Source organism: Rhinopithecus roxellana, chromosome 7 (assembly GCF_007565055.1).
Source record: "Rhinopithecus roxellana isolate Shanxi Qingling chromosome 7, ASM756505v1, whole genome shotgun sequence".
Lineage (NCBI taxonomy): Eukaryota > Metazoa > Chordata > Mammalia > Primates > Cercopithecidae > Rhinopithecus > Rhinopithecus roxellana.
This window is the reverse complement of record NC_044555.1, coordinates 21,338,193-21,364,034: the sequence shown is the minus strand read 5'-3', so window position 1 is coordinate 21,364,034 and position 25,842 is coordinate 21,338,193. Positions and strand designations below refer to the sequence as shown.

At 52.4% G+C, this 25,842-nt stretch overlaps 3 protein-coding genes across 15 annotated transcripts; 2 read left to right on the top strand and 1 right to left on the bottom strand.

Annotated features, from left to right (window-relative positions):
- The first annotated feature begins 906 nt into the window (after positions 1 to 906).
- SLC35A2 (solute carrier family 35 member A2) lies at positions 907 to 12,735 on the top strand. 6 transcript variants are annotated; one of them, XM_030933616.1, is made up of 5 exons: positions 910 to 1,871; positions 3,088 to 3,172; positions 3,410 to 3,592; positions 9,387 to 9,538; positions 10,440 to 12,307. In XM_030933616.1, the coding sequence occupies exons 1-5, from the start codon at positions 1,773 to 1,775 to the stop codon at positions 11,193 to 11,195; spliced, it is 1,275 nt and encodes a 424-aa protein (XP_030789476.1). In that variant the 5' UTR covers positions 910 to 1,772; the 3' UTR covers positions 11,196 to 12,307. The 6 variants fall into 6 exon arrangements, with proteins under 6 accessions (XP_030789474.1, XP_030789475.1, XP_030789476.1 ...); XM_010362578.2 differs by lacking the exon at positions 3,088 to 3,172 and adding an exon at positions 12,456 to 12,735 and having other exon boundaries at positions 916 to 1,863; positions 10,440 to 11,176; XM_030933613.1 differs by lacking the exon at positions 3,088 to 3,172 and having other exon boundaries at positions 916 to 1,863; positions 10,440 to 11,176; positions 11,528 to 12,307.
- Positions 12,736 to 12,770: 35 nt separating this feature from the next.
- PQBP1 (polyglutamine binding protein 1) lies at positions 12,771 to 18,185 on the bottom strand. Of its 7 annotated transcripts, none has more exons than XM_030933618.1 (7): positions 17,770 to 17,951; positions 17,505 to 17,582; positions 14,622 to 14,733; positions 13,874 to 13,986; positions 13,399 to 13,683; positions 13,120 to 13,180; positions 12,771 to 12,987 (listed from the first exon to the last, which is right to left on the bottom strand). In XM_030933618.1, exons 1-7 carry the CDS (start codon positions 17,879 to 17,881, stop codon positions 12,831 to 12,833), a joined length of 918 nt encoding a protein of 305 aa, XP_030789478.1. In that variant the 5' UTR covers positions 17,882 to 17,951; the 3' UTR covers positions 12,771 to 12,830. The 7 variants fall into 7 exon arrangements, with proteins under 7 accessions (XP_030789478.1, XP_010360875.1, XP_010360874.1 ...); XM_010362573.2 differs by lacking the exon at positions 17,770 to 17,951 and adding an exon at positions 18,059 to 18,185 and having other exon boundaries at positions 12,772 to 12,987; positions 13,120 to 13,183; XM_010362572.2 differs by lacking the exon at positions 17,770 to 17,951 and adding an exon at positions 17,991 to 18,163 and having other exon boundaries at positions 12,772 to 12,987; positions 13,120 to 13,183.
- A 72-nt stretch (positions 18,186 to 18,257) lies between these two features.
- TIMM17B (translocase of inner mitochondrial membrane 17B) lies at positions 18,258 to 22,969 on the top strand. Of its 2 annotated transcripts, none has more exons than XM_010362570.1 (6): positions 18,258 to 18,349; positions 19,221 to 19,320; positions 21,323 to 21,386; positions 22,191 to 22,319; positions 22,406 to 22,516; positions 22,599 to 22,969. In XM_010362570.1, exons 1-6 carry the CDS (start codon positions 18,324 to 18,326, stop codon positions 22,685 to 22,687), a joined length of 519 nt encoding a protein of 172 aa, XP_010360872.1. In that variant the 5' UTR covers positions 18,258 to 18,323; the 3' UTR covers positions 22,688 to 22,969. The 2 variants fall into 2 exon arrangements, with proteins under 2 accessions (XP_010360872.1, XP_010360871.2); XM_010362569.2 differs by lacking the exon at positions 18,258 to 18,349 and adding an exon at positions 18,356 to 18,545.
- Positions 22,970 to 25,842: the final 2,873 nt, after the last annotated feature.

Here is a 25,842-nt window from a genome sequence, read left to right as displayed (position 1 = left end):
TGTCCTCAGGAAGCCATAGTCTTATGTTGCCATCCTAAAGACCTTTAAGGGTTCTTGAAACTGCACCACAAAAAAAAAAAAAAAATCTTGATTCCCCCTGCCCCTGATCTTAGGCAGCGCCCAGTATGTGCAGAAGGGCTGTCTGTTGGAGATACTGTGCATGAAGGTGGAAGGTGTTTAGGGTACATCCCCAATCAAGATGGCCATCTCAGAAGCAGATAAAACTACCTTCCCTGGCACCCCAGGGGAAGGAAGAAGCCCTTTTCCCTGTTGGAGAAGAAGAGCCCTATCAGGGTACTGATGAGGGCGGGGCTGGAGTTGCGGACTGACTGGAATCTGTCCAGGGTGTAGTCACCTGTTTTGCTCTTTTTTTTTTTGAGACAAAAGTCTTGCTCTGTCGCCCAGGCTGGAGTGCAGTGATGCTATCTCGGCTCACTGCAACCTCTGCCTCCCACACCATTCTCCTGCATCAGCCTCTTGAGTAGCTGGGACTACAGGCGCCCGCCACCACGCCCAGCCAATTTTTTGTGTTTTTAGTAGAAACGGGGTTTCACCGTGTTCACCAGGATGGTCTCGATTTGCTGACCTTGTGATCCGCCCGCCTCAGCCTCCAAAAGTGCTGGGATTACAGGCGTGAGCCACCGCGCCCGGCCTGTTTTGCTCTTAATCTTAGCCTCTCCCCCATCTTTACCCTTACATACCCATCCCTCTAATTTCTCCTTAAACACTTGACTTACCTAGCCTGCCCTATTCCATGTTGGTTTCACATGCTCCGACCTCAGCTGTCACCTCTCTTGCCCTGCTTATTTGTCTCGGTTCAGTGCAACCTCCGCCTCCCGGGTTCAAGCGGTTCTCCTGTCTCAGCCTCCCGAGTAGCTGGGTACAGGTGCATACCACTACACCCGGCTAATTTTTTTTAAGTAGAGACGGGGTTTTGCCATTCTGCCCAGGCTGGAACTCCTGAGCTCAGGTGATCCGCCCGGCTTAGCCTCCCAAAGTGCTGGGATTACAGGCGTGAGCCACCGCCCCTGGCCCGTACTCTTGCCCTTCTTCCAAATGCTAGCTAACCTGTGAGCCTTTCACCTGTCCCCTTTATTTGCCATCCTCATTGATGACTCACTTGTCTTCTCTGCGTCAACTTTCCTTTTCATTTTCACTTGTTTATCCTCACCTGCTCTGCTTTTATCTGCTAGTTTACATGCCTGACTCGCACCTGATGCTTCAGCCAGTACGCCCTCACCCGACCCCGACAGGTCAAAGTTTCGTGGTCCCCAGATTCCCCTGTGCTTTCCAGGGGGTGGGGCCTCGCTGGAAGACGGGAAAGCGGAACTTCAGTCCAACCAGGAAGCACCTGGAGTTTCTGATTCGGAAGGGGCGGTGCCTTATGGAGAAGCTGCCAATAAAGAGCCTAGATGAAAGAGGGATGGCTTAACCAATGAGACTAGGAGATGGGATCGGGGGTTGATCTGGCAAGCGCGATCAGTGAAGCGGACGAACAGCAGGACAAGGCGGGTCTAGTGACAGGAATGGGCCGATGAAGCTCTAGGGGCGGTGGGTTGGCCGATCGGGCCGTGTCCCCGGCATCCAGATCCGACGGAATTTGGAAATCCCGGGGCTACTCTTACGTTGAGCTTTTAGGAGCGAAGGAGAAAAGCCACCACCCTGACGATCCCGGCTCTCGACCCACCTTCAGTCAGGCGGCCTGGAAGCGGAAGTGACGAACACGGAAGTGGTCTGCTGTTACCGAGGGGACGGGCCGGGCAAATGCCAACATGGCAGCGGTTGGGGCTGGTGGTTCCACCGCGGCGGCCGGGCCAGGGGCGCTTTCCGCGGGTGCATTAGAGCCGGGGACTGCGAGTGCGGGTGAGACAGTCTGTGTCCGAGCAGTCGCATGGGAGGCGGAGGTCGGGATCGCTGGGAGTCGGGAATGTTCCTCACTAAAGTGAGAGGGAGCATCCCGTGTGGACCGACGTGTGTGTGTGTGTCTGTGTGTGCACATTGTGAGTGTGTTGGGGGCGGGGAAGAAAACATTCTGAGAGTGATCGTGGGATCCTTCCGCATATGGACCATTATGAGTGTGGAGGGTAATTCTTTTGGGGAAGGCTAAGGCCACCGAAACCATTCTGAATATGTGGGGTCCTTCCTTGTGGAAGAGACCATTCTGCGGGCGTGGGAGTTCTTCACTGAAGAAGTAGAAGACTATTCTGAGGGTGGTGGTTCTTTCCTTATAAAAGGACAGAGACTATTGTGAGTTAGGGTGGGGCGAATCCTTCTTTATGTGACTAGAGAGGGTCCATTTTGAGGATGATGGTGTCCTTCATTATGTGCGGAGGAGACCGTTCTGGGGGCCCCCTTCCTAATGGAGGTAGAGTTCATTGTACGTTCGGGTGGGAGGGCTCATCGTTATATGGTGGAAAAAGAACGTTCTGAGGGTGCCAGGTCCTTCCGTATAGCAGAGAGAGCCGATTGTGATTGTGGGTAGAGCAAGGAAAAATTCATTAGCTAGAGGGTCGGTGCACGGTGGTGGGAGGACGGACCATGTGGAGTGCAGGGAAATATTTCCTCATCTGGTTGAGGGAGCCAGACCTTTCTTAGTGGGATAACCATTCCTGATACAGGATTCAGTCCCTGGGAGCATGGGGGAATCATTTCTTGTATTTAGTAGACTATTCTGGGTCGGGAGGAACCAGTTGTCACAGGAGGGAGGGGTTGGAGAGACCATTCTGGGTATGAGGAGAATCATTCCATATGGGATGTAGGCCATTCTGAGAGTGAGGGAATCGAATCATTTCTTAGATGGGAGAAAGACCTTTCCTTAGGGGGTGAACATACCTCATACAGTGGCCTCATTCCCTGCATTGATGTATTATTCTTTACATGAGACAGTCCCTCGTTCAATAGGAGCATCATTTCATATACATTCTCAGTTTGCTCATCCGTAAATGGGAATCCTCGCAGTTCTTTTGGAGATGACAATGATATGAGTCTATTGAGGTAATCCATAGAAATGCCTTAACCCAGTGATAGGCATACAGTAAACACTCAGTAAACGTGGAGAACGTAGTTGTCGGTATTCTGTCTGGGGAGGAGTTGCTTCTCACTTGTGAGGGAGCCGAGGCGCGTGGCCAGGGCTTGCCTCAGCCATTACCTGAAACCTCGGTAAGGATTCCAGGTATGGACTGGACAGAGTGGGGCCCATTTGGCCCTTCTGGCTCTTCCTGCTTGTGGCTGAGGCAGTAAGGCAGTAGGAGTCAGACCCTCATTGGGTGAAGGCAGGCAGGCTGAGGGAGCAAGTAGCGGTGGCTAGGAGGGTCCTGGGTGAGAAAGGAGAGGGGGTGGGTGGTGGTGTGGCTATGCCCTAGCGGCTTCTGACCCCCTCCTTCCCCCTTGCCCCTTCCGTTCCCCACAGCTCACAGGCGCCTGAAGTACATATCCCTAGCTGTGCTGGTGGTCCAGAATGCCTCCCTCATCCTCAGCATCCGCTACGCCCGCACGTTGCCAGGGGACCGCTTCTTTGCCACCACTGCTGTGGTCATGGCGGAAGTGCTCAAAGGTCTCACCTGCCTGCTGCTGCTCTTCGCACAGAAGAGGGGTACGAGCCAGGGAGGGGGCTGCACCGGGGTCGGTGCGTGGGACTCCACATGTATGTGTGTGTGTTCACACAGACGGTTTGCTTCAAGAGTGTCTCCAAATCTCAACCTGCCTGGGGCGCCCCTCCAGCTATGTGTAGCTGCATCTTACACTTTTCTAGCCCTAACAGCCAGGGAGCTGACCTGTGTGAACTGTAGGAGTGGGATTGTCTATGCTTATAGAGTAGCAGGGGTCTCTCACATGTGATTTAGTCATCTTTAGCTTTATATTATGGAGAATTCCGAATACATGCAAAATCAGAGAGAATAATCAAATAGTAACATATCCATGTACCCATCCCCCAGAGTTAGCAATTAGCAACTCATGGCCACTTTAAACAGTATCAGTGATTGTTCACTCACTGCCAATCTATATGTCTACCTACATCCTTATCCCCTTATTATTTTTTGTTTTGTTTTGTTTTGTTTTTTTTGAGACGGAGTCTCGCTCAGTCGCCCAGGCTGGAGTGCAGTGGAACGATCTCGGCTCACTGCAGGCTCTGCCTCCTGGGTTCACGAGAACACAGGCGCCTGCCACTATGCCTGGCAAATTTTTTGTATTTTTAGTAGAGATGGGGTTTCACCGTGTTAGCCAGGATGGTCTCGATCTCCTGACCTCGTGATCCACCCGTCTCGGCCTCCCAAATTGCTGGGAATACAGGCGTGATCCACCACGCCTGGCCTTCCCCTTATTATTTATTTATTTATTTATTTATTTTTTGAGATGGAGTTTTGCTCTGTCACCCAGGATGGAGTGCAGTGGCACGATCTTGGCTCACTGCAACCTCCGCCTCCTGGGTTCAAGTGATTCTCCTGCCTCAGCCTCCCAAGTAGCTGGGATTACAGGTGTGTATCACCATTCCCGGCTAAATTTTGTATTTTTAGTAGAGATAGTGTTTCACCATGTTGGTCAGGCGGGTTTCACCATGTTGATCAGGCTGGTCTTGAACTCCTGACCTTGTGATCCACCCACCTCCTCCTCTCAAAGTGCTGGGATTACAGGCGTGAGCCCCATATTATTTTTAAGTAAATCCCACACAAAGTAATATTGTATGGAAGTAAAGTCCCCCATATTATCTTGAATAAATGTTTTGGTGCATTGTTTTTAAAAAAATAAAATAAATACAATACTGGCCCCGCATGGTGGCTCACACCTGTAATCCAGCACTTTGGAAGGCTGAGGCGGGTGGATCATTTGAGGTCAAGAATTTGAGACCAGCCTGGCCAACATGGTGAGACCCTGCCTCTACTAAAAATACAAAAATTAGCTGGAAGTGGTGGTGGGTACTTGTAATCTCTGCTACTTGGGAGGCTGAGGCACAAGAATAGCTTGAACCTGGGAAATGGAGGTTGTGGTGAGCAGAGATCATGCCACTGCACTCCAGCCTGGGCAACAGAGCAAGACTCCAAGAATCATACATGAAAAAATTAATAATAAAAAAAATAGGCCGGGCATGGTGGCTCACGCCTGTAATCCCAGCACTTTGGGAGGCTGAGGTGGGTGGATCACTTGAGGTTGGGAGTTCGAGACCAGCCTGGCCAACATGGCGAAACCCCGTCTCTACTAAAATTACAAAATTTAGCTGGGCATGGTGGTGCCTGCTTGTAATCCTAGCTACTTGGGAGACTGAGGCAGGAGAATCACTTGAACGCGGGCAGTGGAGGTTGCAGTAAGCTAAGATCGCACGACTGCACTCCAGCTTGGGCGACAGAGCAAGACTCCGCCTCAAAAAAATAATTCAATAAATAACATGGACATAGAGAGTGGAATAATAGGTCTTAGGGACATGGAAAGGTGGGAGGCGAGTCAAGAGAGAGAAACTGCCTAATGGGTACAGTACTGTTTGAGTGATGAGCACACTAAAAATGCAGACTTCATCAGTGTGCAATATATCCATGTAACAAAACTGCAGTTGTACCCCCAATCTTTTTTTTTTTTTTTTGAGACAGGGTCTTACTCTGTCATCCATGCTGGAGTGCAGTGGTGTGATCTCGGCTCACTGCAGCCTTGAGCTCCTGGGTTCAAGCAATCTTCCCACTCATCCTCCTGAGTAGATGGGACCGCAGGCACGTGCCACCATGCCTGGCTAATTTTTGTACTTTCTGGAGAGATGGGGTTTTGCCATGTTGCCCAGGCTTACATCTTTGTTTGATTTTGTTTGTTTGTTTGTTTGTTTTTTGAGACAGAGTCTCACTCTGTCGCCCAGGCTGGAGTGCAGTGGTGCAATGTCAACTCACAGCAACCTCCTGGGTTCAAGCGATTATCCTGCCTCAGCCTCCCGAGTAGCTGGGATTACAGGCGCCTGCCATAACGCCTGGCTAATTTTTGTATTTTTAGTAGAGACAGGTTTTTGCCATGTTGACCAGGCAGGTCTTGAACTCCTGACCTCAGATGATCCGCCCTCCTCGGCTGCCCAAAGTTCTGGGATTACAGGCGTGAGCCACTGTACCCGGCCCTTTTAAAAATTTAAATAAAAAATAATCACATATCCAGTTAATGTTCAAATTTGTAATTTATTAAATGTCATAAAACTTTTAAAAAATTCATTTGTAAAGGCCAGGCACAGTGGCTCACGCCTGTAATCCCAGCACTTTGGGAGGCCAAGGTGGGCAGATCACGAGGTCAGGAGATTGAGACCATCCTGGCTAACATGGTGAAACCCCGTCTCTACTAAAAATACAAAAATAATTAGCCAGGTGTGGTGGCAGGCTCCTGTAGTCCCAACTACTCGGGAGGCTGAGGCAGGAGAATGGTGTGAACCCTGGAGGCAGAGCTTGAAGTGAGCCGAGATTGCCACTGCACTCCAGCCTGGGAGACTGAGTGAGACTCGTTTCCAAAAAAAAAAAAAGATTCATTTGTATATAGTCAGTGTTTTGTAATTGTTTTGTATCTTCTTTTTTTGAGACAGAGTCTCACTTTGTCACCCAGGCTGAAGTGCAGTGGGACGATCTCGGCTCACTTTGACCTCCGCCTCCTAGATTCAGGCGACTCTCCTGCCTGAGCCTCCTGAGTAGTTGGGATTACAGGCTTATGTCACCACGCCCGGCTAATTTTTGTATTTTTAGTAGAGATGGGGTTTCACCATGTTCAGGCTGGTCTCGAACTCCTGACCTCGTGATCTGCCCACCTTGGACTCCCAAAGTGCTGGGATTACAGGCATGAGCTGCCAGGTTGGCCTTGTTTGGTATCTTATATTCTAAATCTGTTAATCTCTAGGGGTTTTTTGGTCTTTGCAATTAATTTGTTGGAGAAAACAGATCATTTGTCTTGTAGACTTTGGGTAGTCTAGATTTTGCTGACTGCCTCCCTGAGGCAAATATTCTCAAAAATTTAACAAATATTCTGTCTTCTATATCTTTTGTAAATTGGGAGTTGGGTTTATCTACTAATTTCAACATCTCCCTGAAGGTCTTCTACTTTGAAGTGTTGCCCAATTGTTTCTCTAAAAAGGTCTTGCATAAGTAAAGGGATGGAGATGAATTATGCACCTTTGCCCTTTGTTTACACTGAAGAGAACATTCTCACCCACTTGTTAACTCCAGGTTAACAAGATACCTGCTCTTACCTTTATTAACTCTGTGAACAATGTAGGTGTGAACACTGCTTCAGGCCGTGGGGGTGGATGGGTTAGCAATGCAGAAGAGTGGCTTGTCCTCATTACTGATGGGAGATGGAAATAACAGATAGCCACAGACTTAATCACAGGCCTTCATCTCTTAGCCACATTTCAGCACCCCTCCCTCCCCCGCCCGGAATTTTTTCCCCTGAATTAGAGTTTGGAGACCAGTAGTGGACAGGGTTTGGTGAATGAGCATCAGTAGGAGTTCCAGGGACAACCTTGTTCAGTGTTTGAAGAAGTTTTGCCCGTGGAGTGACACCCAGCTGTGACTTAAAAGATGAACTGCCGGCTGGGCGTGGTGGCTCATGTCTGTAATCCCAGCACTTTGGGAGGCCCAGAGGCAGGTGGATCACGAGGTCTGGAGTTTGAGACCAGCCTGGCCGAGGTGGTGAAACCCCGTCTCTACTAAAAATACAAAAATTAACCAGCCGTGGTGGCAGGTGCCTGTAATCCCAGCTACTTGGGAGGCTGAGGCAGGAGAATTGCTTGAACCTGGGAGGCGGAGGTTGCAGTGAGCCAAGATCACGCCACTGCACTCCAGCCTGGACGACAGAGCAAGACTCCGTACCCACCCACCCCGCCGCCACCACCAAAAAAAAGATGAACTGCCAAAAACTGGGGCGAGCTTTGCAAAGGCCTTGTTACATAGGAAATGATTCTCATGTTTTTTGTTTGTTTTGAAACGGAGTTTTGCCCTTATTGTCCAGGTTGGAGTGCAGTGGCATGATCTCGGCTCACTGCAACCTCCACCTCCTGGGTTCAAAAGATTCTCCTGCCTCAGCCTCCCGAGTGGCTGGGATTATAGGCGTCTGCCACCACACTCAGCTAATTTTTGTATTTTTAGTAGAGACGGGGTTTCACCACGTTGGCCAGCCTGGTCTCAAACTCCTGACCTCAGGTGATCCACCCGCCTTGGCCTCCCAAAGTGTTGGGATTACAGGCGTGAGCCACTGTGCCCAGCCCAATTATCATGTTTTCACTGGAGCAGGTCCCAAGCGGACTTCTGCTTAATGGTCAAGCCTGCACTCATCCATATGGCAGAGGCAACTCTGTGTCTACGGCTGACAGAAAGATGCAACAAGGGGGAGGTGGTGGCCCCTGCCCTCAGATGGCACATGGGTCAGTGAGGAGCCAGGATAAGTCTAAAAGTCTATAGACTACTCCTGGTGCAGTGGCTCACATCTGTAATCGCAGAACTTTGGGAGGCCAAGGTGGGTGGATTATGAGGTCAGGAGATGGAGACCATCCTGGCTAACACGGTGAAACCCCGTCTCTACTAAAAATACAAAAAATTAGCTGGGAGTGGTGGCATGCACCTGTAGTGGTTGCAGTGAGCCTGAGCTGAGATGGTGCCACTGTGCCAAAAAAAAAAAAAAGTCTAGACTAAACTTCTCTTCTGTGTGGGAGACAGCCCTCCACCCCAGCTCCTAGGGCTTCTATTTCATAAGCTCCAAGTTAATGATGGTTATTTCTTTTTATTTTATTTTATTTTATTTTATTTTATTTTATTTGAGATTGGAGTCTCACTCTGTCGTCCAGGCTGGAGTGCAAATGGCATTGTCTCGGCACACTGCAACCTCTGCCTCCCAGGTTCAAGCAATTCTCTTGCCTCAGCCTCCCAAGTAGCTGGGATTACAGGCGCCCGCCACCACACCTGGCTAATTTTTGTATTTTTAGTAGAGATGGGGTTTCGGTGTGGTTGGCTCAGCTGGTCTTGAACTCCTGACCTCATGAGCCACCTGCCTTGGCCTCCCAAAGTGTTGGGATTACAGGTGTGAGCCATGGCGCCTAGCCTAATGATGGTTATTTCATTGTACACAAATGTATTGAGTATTGAGTGCTTTCCCTGAATGGGGCTCTCTGCCAGGGAGGTAGGCTCTAACATAGTGACATGCTCTGTGATTAGCAGACACAGATGGCTGATTCTTTTGCTGCCATTAAACTGAGTCTCAGAAAAGCTAGCTGGAAACATGGTTATACCCTAGGGAAAACCAAGATCACAGACTTCATTCCAGCCCCCAGGGATTGGACAGCAGGGTGGATGGGGGAGTCACGATAGCAAGGCCTGTTCCCAGCCTTCAGAGGTTCCCCATGTATGGCTGTCAGTGCTGAGAAGGGCTCTCCTCCTCCCATCTAGGTAACGTGAAGCACCTGGTTCTCTTCCTTCATGAGGCTGTCCTGGTGCAGTATGTGGACACACTCAAGCTCGCAGTGCCCTCTCTCATCTACACCTTGCAGAATAACCTCCAGTATGTTGCCATCTCTAACCTACCAGCTGCCACTTTCCAGGTGAGCCGCAAGCCCAGCATGGCCCCAGAGGAACTAACTGGGTTGGGGACTGGAGTATGGGAATAGCGTGGTGGGAGGATGTTGCAGAGAACAGGGGCTATGTCACCTCCAGGATGTCCTTGGAATTCCCTCAACCTTTTCTCGTCTGTGAAAATTGGGGGTGGAAATAGTAATGCCTGTTCACTGAGATGCTAGGATACTTAAAAGAAATAATACCTGTGAAGAGCCCTTGGTTGGTGATAGATAAGCTTTAGGCTATTTGTGGGCAGCTTTGTGAAATGGTTAAAGAGCCTGGATTCTGGGACCAGGCTGCCTGGGTTCAAATCTCAGCTCTGCTACTTTCCAGCTGTGTGATTTTGGGGCACATCACCAAACCTTTCTGTGCCTTAGTTTTCTCATCTTTAAATTGGGGCTTACAGTGGTGCTCACTTCAGAATGGTATTGTGAGAATTAAATGAATGAATTCATGTGCAGTGCCTAGAACCACACTGATACATTGTAAACACTATGTAAGTATTTGCTGACATTGTTGTAGCTATTGATTCATTTGTATCAAGTCCCTCATCACAAAGATACTTCCATACCTCAGCCATCTTTTATAGATGATGATGCCAGGGCTCAGACAGGGCAAGTGCTTTGTCCCGTCACACAGCCAGGAAATAGGATTGGGATGTGGACTTCCTGGCACAGCCGTCCTTTTGTGCACTTGGTAGGAGAGACCTCAACTGTTTCGCTGCAGCTCAGCCAATGGCCAGTGGCTGGCTCCTTTTGCTGTTTTTGTTGTCATACCCCCCACCCTGTCCCTCCGTTGTGCCTGGGGACCCACAGTGGGTGCTGCCCCCCATGTGTACCTGTTGGGGGCCAGGGTTAGCCCTCAGTGCCTTCCACGTGCCACTCGCAGGTGACGTACCAGCTGAAGATCCTGACCACAGCGCTGTTCTCCGTGCTCATGCTGAACCGCAGCCTTTCCCGGCTGCAGTGGGCCTCCCTGCTGCTCCTCTTCACTGGCGTCGCCATTGTCCAGGCACAGCAAGCCAGTGGGGGAGGCCCACGGCCACTGGATCAGAACCCTGGGGCAGGCCTGGCAGCCGTCGTGGCCTCCTGTCTCTCCTCCGGCTTTGCAGGTGTCTACTTTGAGAAGATCCTCAAAGGCAGCTCAGGCTCCGTGTGGCTGCGCAACCTGCAACTGGGCCTCTTTGGCACAGCACTGGGCCTAGTGGGGCTCTGGTGGGCTGAGGGTACCGCCGTGGCCACCCGTGGTTTCTTTTTTGGGTACACGCCTGCTGTCTGGGGCGTGGTGCTCAACCAGGCCTTCGGTGGGCTACTGGTGGCTGTGGTTGTCAAGTACGCTGACAACATCCTCAAGGGCTTTGCCACCTCCCTGTCCATTGTGCTGTCCACTGTTGCCTCTATTCGCCTCTTTGGCTTCCACGTGGACCCATTATTTGCCCTTGGCGCTGGGCTCGTCATTGGTGCCGTCTACCTCTACAGCCTTCCCCGAGGTGCAGCCAAAGCCATAGCCTCTGCCTCTGCTTCCGCCTCCGGGCCCTGCGTTCACCAGCAGCCTCCTGGGCAGCCACCGCCACCGCAGCTGTCTTCCCACCATGGAGATCTCATCACGGAGTCCTTTCTGCCGAAGTCAGTGCTGGTGAAGTGAGGGCTGGCAGCAATGGGGAACACAAGGGAGGGGGACTGGGGTGGAGGGTGTTGGGCATCTGCAGGACCCAAGTCGCCGCCCTCCGGGGCCTGGCTCCTCTGGGTTTGGGAGATGGTCTTTTCTCCCAGGTCACTGAGACTTCTGGAGGGGCGTGGGACTAGAGCTGGGTGTCACGTGAACCCTTCCTGGTAGGCTGACCCCCTTCCCCTGGTGGGGGTTTTAGAGCTGCCTCCTCTGCCCCCTCTAACCTCTTTGGAGGCAGGGTCGGGGTTACTATTCAAGGCCTTTTTTTTTTGTCTGCTCCCTCCCTGACTCTGTGCCCTCTTCTGGAGGTGTCTTGTCTGGGAGAGTCCCTCCCAGCAGTCCCTCCACCTCCATAAGGACACACTGGACAGAACTCCGCAGCTCTTCAGGAATGACCGATGCCTACCTGTGGGGTTCAGTTGCCCGTAGTTTGAGGCCTTCTCTCCTCCCTTACCACCGCTCTGGATCATGTTAGCAGTTCCGTCTTTTGTGTGGCCTTGGGCCAGCTTCCCTGACACCTTGAAGATGGACTTCTTGTGAGTCCCCAGGGAGAAAGGGACAAGAGCTAAGATTTTTGCATCAGCCCTTCTGGCAGAAGGTGTGGTCGGGGCCATTTGATTTTTAGTGGACTTGGGATTTGTGGTGTAATCATATCATTAATGATCCAGGGTGTGGGAAAAATGGAGGTCCTTGAAGTGGCTGAACCTCATTGTATTTAAGACACTGTCAGTTGCCAGATGCAGGGTTATTTTTGGAGATGTCTAGAGAGGAAAAATAAAGCTGCCAATCATACTGTTGATATCCGTCTGGCTGTGTGAGGCACCCCTACCTCATGGGGGTGTCGTGGGATTGATGAACTGTGGAACCTGCCTCCTGCACTCCCCAAAGCTTATTAACCCCTTAACTGTATTGGGGCGGGGTGTGTGTGTGCATGGAAGATGCCTGGGCTGTCTTTGCTATATGTAAATAGAGCCATTGGATCTTTATTTTTGATTAATTTGTTCTGATTTTTTGGTTTGTTTTTTAAGGAACTGTAATGAACAAATGTCAGGATATCCAATGCCAAATAAAGATGTTGTATTTATTTAGTCCACGTATAGCTTTCTGACCCAGGTGGGCACCATTACTAACACCAGGACTACCAGCCTCACCACTGCCGCCCTCACTTGCTCAGGAAACCCGCCTGCCGGCCTAGCCCAGCTTTGTGTTTTTCTTTCCTCCCCATTCCCACCACAGGTTGCTCACCAAGGTGAAGGGTTCCTAGCCGCTGGGATTGAAGACATTGCCCTGGCCTCGTTCTCTTCTTGCCCTGGCCCAGCTGGGACCAAACTCTGATCAGTATTAGGGGTAGGGTGAGGTAGACACTGGACTCCCTGTCCCCACCACCCCGCCCCACGCAGGGCCGACATGACTAAGCTCTCTCATGACCCACCTCAGCTCAGCCCCCCAGCCCCTGCCAGCCCCACACTCTCTTAGCTGAGTTTTTACAAATAAAATGTGTTGTGCATCTTGCCGACTTGGGTTGGGCAGCCTCGAAGGAAGCACTCAGGCATGGTGGGCAGGATCACCAGAAAGCTTTTATTTTAACCCAGGGCCAGGGAGGCCGAAGCTTCAATCCTGCTGCTTGGTTCGGGAGGCCTCTGCATTGGCCCGGAGCACAGCCCCTGGGGATGGATACGGCCGCTGCTGGAAGAGGGGCCCAGCTGCTGTGGTGTCAGCGCCAGTCTTGGCCTCATTCCGCTTGGGGAGTCCTGTTGACCACGTGCCCCTGCCGGTGAAAGAGTCAGGGGATAGGGACGGGAGATGTGGTGGACACGGCCCACCTGGTCCCAATGAGGAATGGAGGAAGGAGGCAGGAGGATGGTGTCCACATACTGAGTCAAGAGGGGTTGTCACTTACCGGGGGGCATCTGAGTATGAGCTAGGGTCCATGGGGTCTAACTCTTCATCCTTTCGGCTTACTGCTGTGGAAGTGGCAGGGCAAAGTCTTCAATAGAGGCACCAGGAGCCCCTGATCACTAAGCCCCACCCCACAAGAAGAAATGAAGCCCCTAGCTGCCATGTACCACAGCACCCTCCTCTAGGCCCCAGGTCCAGGCATCTTTTTGAGGGGAGGCTTCCTCACACAGTGTGCCCTGTACCTTGCTGGTCTCACCGAGCCCCATTCTGCCCAGCTTACCCTTCTTGCTCTTGGGGTAGGGAGCCAGCTCCTCCCGGCGATGGTGGCGCCGTTCTTTGCCCTCTTCCCGGTCTGCCTTGTCATACCCGCGGTCCCGATCCCGTTCCCTGTCTCGCTCTCTCTCTCTGTCTACCTTGTCATAGCCACGCTCTCGATCCCTGTCAGATTTGTCGTGGCCCCGGTCTGACTTGTCGTGGCCCCTGTCTGGTTTCTCATGGCCGCGGTCCAACTTGTCATGGCCCCTGTCCGACTTGTCATGGCTCCGGTCCAACTTTTCTTCAGCATCTGGGGACACAAGTCTTGAAGTGACCTCTTGCCACCCAAGGACCCAGCAGCCTCTGCCTTCAACAACCTTGCTTGCCTGAGGCTGGGCCCACCTGGTCTCACCTGCCCCTCTGATCCACTATCATTCTACTTGGCCTCTCCGTGAGAACTGCTTAGATCACTCAAGGCACTCTTGTACCTGCCAACTCACCTGCATTACTGCTTCTGAGCTTCTTGGCCGATTTGGTAACCACAGAGTTGGGGTCATGTGGGGAAAGCCAGGATACGAGGTCTGTGTCCGCATTCCAGTAGTAAGGGAGCCCGCTGTGGGGCCGCAGGACAAGAGAAGTGTCAGCACAGATGTCCTTGCCTTGGATCCTCAACTCTCGTCTCCCCATTCTCTGCCTATACCTGCCCCATGTCAGGACCCCACAGGTAAGATCCCCAGAATCTCTTCTCCCGAAGAGAAAACACTGTCAGCAGGGTGTGGTGGCTCATGCCTATAATCCCAGCACTTTGGGAGGCTGAGGCAGGCGGATCACCTGAGGTCAGGAGTTCGAGACCAGCCTGACCAATATGATGAAACCTCGTCTCTACAAAAAAATACAAAAATTAGCCGGGTGTGGTGGTGCGCACCTGTAATCCCAGCTACTTGGGAGGCTGAGACAGGAGAATCGCTTGAACCCAGGAGGCAAGAGGTTGCAGTGAGCCGAGATCGCACCATTGTACTCCAGCCTGGGCAACAAGAGTGAAACTCCATCTCAAAAAAAAGAGAGAAAAGACAGTCTTCCAACCCCAGAGGAGCCAGGCCCCAGCAGGCAGCAACTTGGGTCCTGCAGATACCTAACACCAACACCCTCCACCCGAGGCTCCCTCCCTTGTGTCCCCCTATACCTCACAACCAAGGTCAGCACAGGAAGGGTGAAGTCAGAAGTTAGTCCTCCCTCACCAAGGCTCACCAGGAAGGGTCGAAAACCTTGTACCAGCTTGGTGGTAGGCCCTCCAACCTGGTGGCCTCATAGTCCACAGGATCATCGTCATAGTCTTCGGCAATGATCTCTTCCTCTGGTTCTGGCAGAACAAGGTGGGGACGAGGAGAGCAGTTAAGGACCAGGGGTGTCCTCATCCTACAGAGCCTAGAGACACGCACTCACATTCACACAAGCCACACGTAAACGACGTGTGTGTGTGCCAGGAAGCATATGAAGTATCTTTCACATTCCAAATCCAACTCTCTGTATTAGGAGGTTTACAAAAAAAAGGTTACCTAATTCTGTTTCTGGGTTCAGATGATGAGTTCTACTGTTAGCCAAAGCTATCTCGTTTCAGAGTTGATAGGGATTCATCAAAAAATTTACTCATCTTGGCCGGGCGTGGTGGCTCAGCTCATGCCTGTAATCCCAGCGCTTTAGGAGGCCAAGGTGGGTGGATCACGAGGTCAGGAGTTCAAGATCAGCCTGGCCAAGATGGTGAAACCCCATCTCTGAGACTAGCCTGGTTAACATAGTGAGACCTGTCTCTACAAAAAAAAAAAAAAATTAGCTGGGCACAGTGGCACACGTCTGTAGTCCCAGATACTCAGGAGGCTGAGGTAGGAGGATCATTTGAGCCCAGGAGTTTGAGCTTGCAGTGAGCTATTATCGTGCCACTGCACTCCAGCCTGGGCAACAGAGTGAGACCCTGTCTCTAAACAAATAATAAATAATATATATACCATAGGCACAGGTCACTCAATAGGCTTAAAAGAAAATCCAGCCTGGTCAATATGGTGAAACCCTGTCTCTACTAAAAAATACAAAAATTAGCCAGGCACAGTGGTGCACGCCTGTGGTCCCAGCTACTCAGGAGGCTGAGGCAGGAGAATCGCTTGAACCTGGGAGGTGGAGAGTGGGCCAAGATCATGCCACTGCACTCCAGCCTAGGTGACAGAGCAAGACTCTGCCTCAAAAAAACAAACAAACAAAAAAAAAAAAACGTAAATCAATGATCATTGCCAATTTTATTTTATTTTTTTGAGATGGAGTCTCGCTCTGTTGCCCAGGCTGGAGTGTAGTGGCGTGATCTCGGCTAACTGCAAGCTCTGCCTTCCGAGTTCACATCATGCTCCTGCCTCAGCTTCCCGAGTAGCTGGGACTACAGGCACCCAGCACCATGTCCAGCTAATTTTTTTGTATTTTTATTAGAAATGGGGTTTCACCCTGTTAGCCAGGATGGTCTCGATCTCCTGACCTCGTGATCCACCCACCTCGGCCTCCCAAAGTGCTGAGATTACAGGCGTGAGCCACCGCACCCGGCCTGGGATCACTGTCAATTTTATTAACCACAAGGTCTATACCTTGCACACAGTAGGCTTGTAATAGATGTCAGTTATCAATAAGGAGAAGATGCATTTTCCAGTGCCTGGCACACCATAGCCCCAAATAGATGCCAGTTTTTAGTATTACTGACAATAAGGTGTGATTTGCAGCCAGAGCACAGTAGGCCTAAATGATAGATCCTCACTGCAACTACATTTGGCACACAGGAGACAGCAGTAGAGGTTAGCAGTACTTCCTATTAGATATTATGTCATCACCCCCATAGAGTAATCCATGGATTTAACGTGGCATACAGTAGGCCCCAAATAGGCATTAGGTGGTCAGTATTATTTTCTGGTTTTTTTTGGATATTTTTGAGACAGGGTCTCCATGTGTCGCCCAGGCTGGAGTGCAGTGGCACAATCTCGGCTCACTGCACCCTCGACATCCCAGGCTAAAGCGATCCTCTCACCTCAGCCTCCCAAGTAGCTGGGACTACAGGCATGCACCACAACACACGACTAATTTTTGTATTTTTTGTAGAGAAGGGGTTTCGCCATGTTGCTCAGGCTAATCTCCAATCCCTAAGCTCAAGCAATACACCCGCCTCAGCCTCCTAAAGTGCTGGGAATACTGGCATGAGCCGCCACGCCCAGCCAGTCAGTATTGTTAAGAATGAAATATCAGCCGGGCACAGTGGCTTACACCTGTAATCCCAACCTTTTGGGAGGCCCAGGGTGGGGGTGGATCACCTGAGGTCAGGAGTTAAGAGGCCAGCCTGGCCAACATGGTGAAACCTGTCTCTACTAAAAATACAAAAATTAGCTGGGGGTGGTGGCACGTGCCTGTAATCCCAACTACTTGGGAGGCTGAGGCAGGAAAATCGCTTGAACCCGGAGGCGGAGGTTGCAGTGAGACGAGATCACGCCACAGCACTCCATCCTGGGCGACAGAGCCAGACTCTGTCTCAAAAAAAAAAAAAAAAAAAAAAAATTTGCCAGGTGCGGTGAAGCGTGCCTGTAGTCCCAACTACTCGGGAGCCTAAGGCAGGAGAATCACTTGAACCCGGAAGGCGGAGGTTGTAGTGAGCCAAGATCGCGCCACAGCATTCGAGCCTAGGCGACAGAGCGAGACTCTGTCTCAAAAAAAAAAAAAAAAAAAAAAAAAAAATTCGCCAGGTGTGGTGAAGCGTGCCTGTAGTCCCAACTACTCGGGAGGCTAAGGCAGGAGAATCGCTTGAACCCGGAAGGCGGAGGTTGTAGTGAGCCGAGATCGTGCCACTGCACTCCAGCCTGGGTGCAGAGTGAGACTCCGCCTCAAAAAAAAAAAAAAAAAAAAATGAAATATCTATTCCCCCAACCCGCTCCACTTGACACGCGGTAGAGATGGATGTCAGGAATCCATATCGTTAACAATGAAAAATGCCTGCCACCCCATTGCTTGGTGCACAGTTGGCCCACGATAGGTATCAAGCGTCAGTATCAACAACAAAAGTGCCTGTCGAGGCTGGCACGTGTTAGGACCATCTGCTTTTAGCCGACTCACCAGGCTCCAGATGTTTGAGGATGCCTCTCTTGGCCAAGCGGGTCTGCAGCGCAACGGGCAGCGGCATAGCTGATAGACCTAGGGACAGACGGTCAAACTGACAAGCAGCTCAGATAGATTCATATCTGGATCCCGTAACCAAGCGCCTCCCGTCAACATGTACTCATCCGACTCCCATCTACTCAAATGAACCAGTAGTTGGGTGGACAGAACATACGCACTAAAAGATGTAAGAGTTAGGTGGCAATATCATCGCAACTCTCACCAACCCTACTGTCCCGAAACCGGGTGCTCCAGGGCCCTGTTCCTCTCCCAGGCCCAGGCTCCGCCCGCCGCCTAAGAAGCCCGGCCCCTCCGCACTTCAGAAATGGGCTCATCCAGCGTCCCCCAAAGACTGCCAGGTGGGAGAAACCAAAGCGCTGGGATGGGGGAGCAGAGGGCAGCACTTCCTCCAGCTCCAAAAGAGTGCGCCCACCCCAACATTACCAATACACTCGTGCAGGTAGTGGACGGCTGTCACACCGGCCGTCTCTCTCGTGTCGCCGCTAAGATACCTGAGCCCACACGACTCTCTTCCCAAAACACAGAATGAGACCTTCTCTGAATGAGGCCTTCACTCCCTGAGCCTGAGAGTAACTGGACTACGCTCAGGAGGCAATGAACAAATGGCAGAAACTCTATTGGCCAATGAGAGTGCGCCCTTGGAGTGACATGCGGCGTAGCGACCCAATCGCTGTCCGGTAATAGGCGGAAAGCTCGGACGCCGGTGTGCGTCTACGCTGGGGGCGTGGCCTGACTACGCGGCCAGACGCCAGCGCCATGGAGGAGTACGCTCGGGAACCTTGGTACGGCGATGGGCACTGGCATCCGGACTGTTGCTGCGACGCCAAGGCCAGCCGTGGGGGTCGGGCGGGGGAGGCATCGACCGCACAGAGCCATGTACCAGACTCGGGGGACTCTTAACGTATCTCCCGCTACCCCTACTCGGTTCCTGTCACTCGGGCTCCGTTATGAGGGGCCACAACCGTCTCCCCTCAGAAGGTGCGGCGAAGGCCGAACCACGCCATGTTTCTCCTGACTTCGTAATCTCCTAGTCCCTGTTAACGAAAAAAGACACGCTGGCTGATCCATCCTGGCTAGGGGTGGTACGGTGTGGTCCGGAAATCCCGAGTTGCCGCGGGTGGTTTTTCCCAGGTCGCCTTTGTCAGTGGGGGCGGGGTACGGATGAGCCTGCTGAGGGCCGGCGGGGACGGTGGATGCTTCCCGCGGTCGCTCTTGGTTTTTACCAGTTGCGCCGGATTGAAAAGGGGCGGGGCATGGTTGGACGGGCACACTGTCGGAGAAGGGGTGCCACGCGGTCCTGCTTTGCTGACAATCTGTCTTGGCTAGTTAACACGCCTACGTCGCTTATTGAAACGTCAACTCTGTGTGTGCCAATTCATTTAATCTTTGATCACAGTAAAACAGTTGGCTGATTCCTTGGTTGGTAGACAGGGCGAAGACGAACATTTCTCCCCCTTTGCCCCATTTCTCGCTTTAATGGCGGGGAGCTGTGGAAAAAGCGTGACAGGATTAGCTCCTTATTATCTGAAGGGTTTGTTCCTACTTAGGAACTTCCCATTCTGGTGACTTGGTTTCTCCCAATTAGAAAAGAGTTCCTGTGACAGGGCCTGGGGAGGGCTCACATTAACCCCATCCTTCCCTTCCTGCTTGCAGCCCATGGCGAATTGTGGATGATTGCGGTGGAGCCTTCACTATGGGTGTCATCGGTGGCGGAGTCTTCCAGGCCATCAAGGGTTTCCGCAATGCCCCTGTTGTGAGTCCAGACCTTCTCTGGGTTGATGTGGGGTCAGCTGTCTTGCCCACAAGGGATGCTGCTCTGAAAACTGCTTGGAGCTGCCAGTCATGTGCACTTACTCATTATGGTGCCCACTCACCTACTGTGTGCCAAGCCTGGCTTCTGTATCTGGGATTTTGTAGGGATTGCAAACATGGCTTCTGTCTTCCACCCTCCACCCCACCCAAATGGAGCTCCTCTATGGAAATGCTGTGTCGTTCAAAGAGTCATCACCAAATCTTAAATATATGTGCAAAGCCAGACAGATTTTTTTTTTTTTTTTTTGAGACAGAGTCTTGCTCTGTTGCCCAGGCTAGAGTGCAGTGGCATGATCTTGGCTCCCTGCAACCTCTGCCTCCTGGGTTCCGGTGATTCTCCTGTCTCAGCCTCCTGAGTAGCTGGGACTACAGGCAAGTGCCACCAGACCTGGCGAATTTTTGTACTTTTAGTAGAGTTGGGGTTTCACTATGGTGGCCAGTCTGGTCTCGAACTCTGGACCTCAGGTGATCCACCTACCTCGGCCTCCCAAAGTGCTGGGATTACAGGCATGTGCCACCATCCCTGGCCAATGATTTTTGGTTTTTTTGTTTTGTTTTGTTTTGTTTTGAGACATCATCTTGCCCTGTTGCCCAGGCTGGTGTGCAGTAGCCTAATCAGGATTCACTACAGCCTCTGCCTCCCAGGCTCAAGTGATCCTCCCACCTCAGCCTCCCAAGTAGCTAGGACCACATGACTGCGCCACCATGCCTGGCTATTTTTTTGTTTATTTATTTATTTATTTGTAGAGACTGGGTTTTAACATGTTGCTTAGGCTGGTCTCTAATTCCTGAACTCAAGTGATCCACCCACCTCAGCCTCCCAAAGTGCTGGGATTACAGGTGTGAGCCACTGCACCAGGACCAGACACATTTTACCTAGAGGCAGATTCTGACTCAGAAACCTGTATAGAGGAGAATGGCAGGAATTTAATTGGCAGAGGGAAGACAGCCTTAAAATTGAGAGAATTCTTTTAACATAGTTCTTTTTCTCTGACCACCTCCCCTCCCAGAAGATCGCAAATGCTGTGACTTTAAATGCCATCGCGCCGGGCGCGGTGGCTCACGCCTGTAATCCCAGCACTTTGGGAGGCCGAGATGGGCGGATCACGAGGTCAGGAGATCAAGACCATCCTGACTAACACGGTGAAACCCTGTCTCTACTAAAAATACAAAAATTAGCCGGGCGTGGTGGCGGGTGCCTGTAGTCCCAGCTACACGGGAGGCTGAGGCAGGAGAATGGCGTGAACCCGGGAGGCGGAGCTTGCAGTGAGTGGAGATCGCGCCACCGCACTCCAGCCTGGGTGACAGAGCGAGACTCCGTCTCAAAAAAAAAAAAAAAATAAATAAAATAAATAAATAAATAAATGCCATCTATTAGCCAAAGTCTCTGCAATTTATATATGTAGCCCCGTCCCTCCCCTAGACTCCTGGAACTCTCCTCCCTGGATCTTTGCCCAAGTTTGTCATCATCAAGGTCTCAGCACAGATTCTCTCTCCTTCAAGAGGCCTTTCCTGACCCCTCAGCCCCAATCATATTTCTTCATGGCATTTCCTCTAGAGTGCAGATTGCTGTCTGAAGCGCCCTTGTTTACTTATCCTTGCTCAAGGTCTGTGTCTCCCACTGTTAATGTGAGCTCTGAGAGGGCAGGGAGCAGATCTACCTTGTTCATGGCTGTATCCCTGCATATGGCATGGTGCTTGGCACATATAGTAGGTACTTGTTAATCATTAACAAACGTATGAATGTATTAGCACTTCTCAACCCAGCTTTGAGAACACCCATGTTGGGGCGCTCTCCAGGCCCCTAGTTCTTGGCCACTTCTCCACATTTCTACTGCTGATACCTCTAACAGGTCTCCCATCTTTTTCCCTCTCTTAAAAGTTGGAAACCTGTCTGCCAGTGGCTTCAGCCCTGCCCTGACGGACTTCCTTGCTTTCCCCAGGGAATTCGGCACCGGTTGAGAGGTAGTACCAACGCTGTGAGGATCCGAGCCCCCCAGATTGGAGGTGAGGGCCTTGGGGAGATAGATATAGGAGATGTCTTGGCAAAGGTGGGAGTGGTTGATCCTTTGGGTCTAGGCTGCAAGTTGGAGGTTCAGATTCTAGCCCCTGCCGGAGACTTTCCAGAGGGGTGATGTTTCCCAACAATTGAATACGGAGGGGAAGAAAGTGGGTTCTGGAGTTTAAATCTAGGTCCTGACTATTCCCTGCCGTGGGACCTTGGGCTAGTGGCTTAACCTCTCTGAACCTCACCTGTACCGGGGATAGTGATAACAGTAACCACTTCATCGGTAGTTTTATATTTATGTAATTTATATTCTATTAAGTGCTGGTTGCTATGTTAAACACTTTAATAACATTAACTAATATAAAATTGCAAAAGTCAAATAACACAGTACCTCAAACAGGTCCTGGCACACAGTAAGCCCTCAGTAAACATTTTAACTATCATATTAACTGGGTTTCCTATTTCCTTCTTACTGAAACCCAAATCAGAATTCCAACTCTGTGTGGTGATTATGAAGCTCAAAGTTGCTCTGTTAAAAGCCATATGAAGGTAAATCTGCTTGTAAACATTTGTCAGCTCCCCATAAAGGTGAAGGGAACGTTGATGGTGATTATAGACAGCTTGAAGTGGGAGCTACCACAGGATGGGGACAGATAGGAAATACTCTATGGGGGGTTGCTATCTGCCTTTGTGTCTGGGTTTTTCTCCCTGTTCTTGGCCAAAGCATTCAGGCCTTGGAAGTCCCCTGAGATGTGAATTCTCGGGATTTCCTACGAACTAATTAGGCCGCGGTTCCACTACAGGTAGCTTCGCAGTGTGGGGGGGCCTGTTCTCCACCATCGACTGTGGCCTGGTGCGGCTTCGGGGCAAGGAGGATCCCTGGAACTCTATCACCAGTGGAGCGTTGACTGGGGCTGTACTGGCTGCCCGCAGTGAGTACCCCCTGGCCCTGGCCCCAGCCCCTTCCACCCTGTTCTGCCTGCCCTCACCTCTGTTTCTCTGCCTCCAACTCCCCCAGGTGGCCCACTGGCCATGGTGGGCTCAGCGATGATGGGGGGCATCCTGTTGGCCCTCATTGAGGGCGTTGGCATCCTCCTCACTCGCTACACGGCCCAGCAGTTCCGAAATGGTGAGTAACTGGTGGTCGGGGGAGTGGGAAATCCTCCACCTGGCCTCTTCCACTCATCCTTGCCCGAGTCTCCCTTCTCCAGCGCCCCCATTCCTGGAGGACCCCAGCCAGCTGCCCCCTAAGGATGGCACCCCAGCCCCAGGCTATCCCAGCTATCAGCAGTACCACTGAGGAAGCCACTGCCACCATGGGAGCTGCTTCTCGGTTCCCTCCCCGATGATCTACCTCGAAGGGAGGGCTGGCTCCCAGTTAGCCCTGGGACCCTCCAGAGAGGGCTTCTACTCTGCTCCCTAGTCCCAGGGTGGGGGTGGGGCACCCCAGCTGCCCTGACAGATGGGTCCCCTTTTTCTCTCTCAGGGCACCCCAGCCCCACACTCACATGTACGAAGTTCTCACCCCAGCTCCTTTGTGTGGCACCCTGATGAGTATTTAAAGTCCGTTTTGAAATGCCTATGTGTGGACTCCTTGAACTGCCTATGGGGCCCCTCCTTCAGACAAGGGGCAGAGCCTGCTTCAGGGACTCGGAAACCCTAGGACTTGGAGGCCTACAGCAGATGGGCTCTAGTAAATGTCTGTGGGCTGGATGAGCAGGAAGGGAGAATGAAGATGTGAATTAGCAACATGAATAAGGTTATCTGGGGCCAGGTGATGGGTCCTAGCTGTCAGAGGAACAAGCTTGGGAAAGAAGTGAATAAACACCAGGATTGCTGGGGGCGGGGGTGGTTCTAGACATTGTACCCCTGACCCTATCCCCCCCCACACACCCCAATACCCCTGACCCCTGCTCCACAGCCCGTCGCCGAGGCTGGGAAATGTGGCCTCACAGGAGTCCCTTCTTTCTGGACACTCAGCACGGCATTTGTGAAGGTGATTTCCCTCCCTCCGTGTGGCCTCAGGGTGGATCTGGGATGGAAGAAGAGGGCCGGGAGACCTAGCTCCCTCAAAGAAGGTGCCCTGGATCAGCCTCCCCTTCTGCCACAGAGCTGCTTTTCTGCTCTCCTCTGCTCAGTGTGGTCAAGTGTTTTTATTTGTTGTTTTGAGAAGGAGTCTTGCTCTGTCGCCCAGGCTGGAGTGCAGTGGCATGATCTTGGCTCACTGCAACCTCTACCTCCTGGGTTCAAGCGATTCTCCTGCTTCAGCCTCCCAAGTAGTTGGGATTACAGGCGTCCACCACCACGCCCAGCTAATTTTTTGTATTTTTAGTAGAGATGAGGTTTCACCATGTTAGCCAGGCTGGTTTCGAACTCCTGACCTCAAGTGATCCGCCCACCTCGGCCTCTCAAAGTGTTAGGATTACAGGCGTGAGCCACCACGCTCGGCCAATTTTTGTATTTTCAGTAGAGATGGGGTTTTACCATGTTGGCCAGGTTGGTCTCGAACTCCTGACCTCAGATGAACTGCCCGCCTCGGCCTCCCAAAGGGCTGGGATTACAGGCATGAGCCACTGCGCCCGGCCAGGTCAAGTGTTTTTAAAGGGTAACCACAAAATAACCAGAAATGAGTTTCTATTTTGGGGTGGGGGAGCTAGATTTTTCTGAGTGGACATGCCTATGCCCATGCCCCCGCCCCCGTCCCCAAGCTGTGACTTCTGCGAAAACCTCTACATGGGTGGGGCAAACATTGCCTACACTGGGGTGCAGAAGACACGGGGAGGCGCAAAAACTTCCTGAGGAGTCAAGGATTTCCTCTGCACAAACTGCCCCAGGGGCGAATGACCTCGAGACATGAAAACCGTCCCTTTCTTGCAAGCCATTACAAGGCAGTGGGAACACCCTTTCTCCCTTACAAAACTGGTCCGTGGGGATGCAAAGAGTCCTCAGCGGTGACAGCTGTAACACCTGTTTGAGCGACTCAGTGCTGGGCAGGGCGCAGCCACGTCACTGAGAGACCAGGGAGGGCAGCGCGGGGCCCGGGCTTCGGCCTCCAACACTCATCTCCACAAGCACTGCGGCGGCAGCACCAGGCATGCATCTTTGAGATGGGAGCGCCAGTCAGACCCAGGGTGTTCTTTTGTGTCCTGGGGCCAATACCTCCTTTAGTCCCGCCCCTTCTGGATCCTCGGGCCGGCCCTGCCCCCTGCAGGCCTTCACCTGCGTCGATCTAGCGCCGCCCCTGGAGAGTAGCTCCTGGAGGCCCTTCCCTTCCGAGAGTCCTGGGGACTCCACTTTCCCGGGGTTTCCGGCCCTGCCCCTCGGCCATGCCTTGGTCCTATCGCTCAGCACCGTCCCTTGAAGCCGCGGCGGGCCCCACCTCCTTCCTACAACCACCCGGCTCCTCCGAGGCCACACCCCTCCATGCCCCCCAAGACCCGCAGGCTCCAGTCCTCGGCCGCCTCTGGACCCACCTCCTCCCACCGCCGGGCCCCGCCCCTCTTCCGCGCGCTGCTCTCGCCGCACAGTCTCCAGGCTGGGGACTGCCGGACCCACCCGCGGGGCCTAGGAGCGGTCCTTCTGCGCGACCTCGGCCCAGGTGGCTTGCCCGCTTACGGCTACGTTCGGGGCCTCCTCCGCCCGGGCTCCTCCGGCCGCTGGCTGGGGCGGGTCGGGGGGGCCGGAGCCACGTTTAGAAGCCAGGGAGCGGGCTGGGAAACCGAGGCTAGGGGCCTCGCGTGAGAGTCGTAGGGCGGCTGGGGACGGTGCCGGGGGAGGGGGGACTCCGTGGAGGCCTGGCGTCAACGGCGTCACCAGGCCTCGAGCTAGGGCTGGGGTGCCCTGGGTCATTCGTGGCTCGCGAGCTGGGGCGCGGCTGGGGCGAGCCCTGAGGCCCCGCCCACTGACCGACCTGGGCCTGGGTCCGGCAGCCTCTGTTCCTAAAAGAAGGGAATGCGGGGTGAGACCCTCGGTTGTTTCGACGAGAAGAGACCACAAAGGGAAGACGGGGGATGGAGAGATGAGAGAGAGAGAGAAATAAAAACGGACATGCACGTAGGGAGGTAGAAGAGACAGAGAGGTGGAAAGAGATGGAGGCAGACACGCAAGAGATCAATGAAAAGAGAGACGAGGCCGGGCGCGGTGGCTCAAGCCTGTAATCCTAGCACTTTGGGAGGCCGAGACGGGCGGATCACAAGGTCAGGAGATCGAGACCATCCTGGCTAACATGGTGAAACCCCGTCTCTACTAAAAAATACAAAAAACTAGCCGGGCGAGGTGGTGGGCGCCTATAGTCCCAGCTACTTGGGAGGCTGAGGCAGGAGAATGGCGTAAACCCGGGAGGCGGAGCTTGCAGTGAGCGGAGATCCAGCCACTGCACTCCAGCCTGGGTGACAGAGCAAGACTCCGTCTCAAAAAAAAAAAAAGAAAAAAAAAAAGAAAAGAGAGACGAAGAGA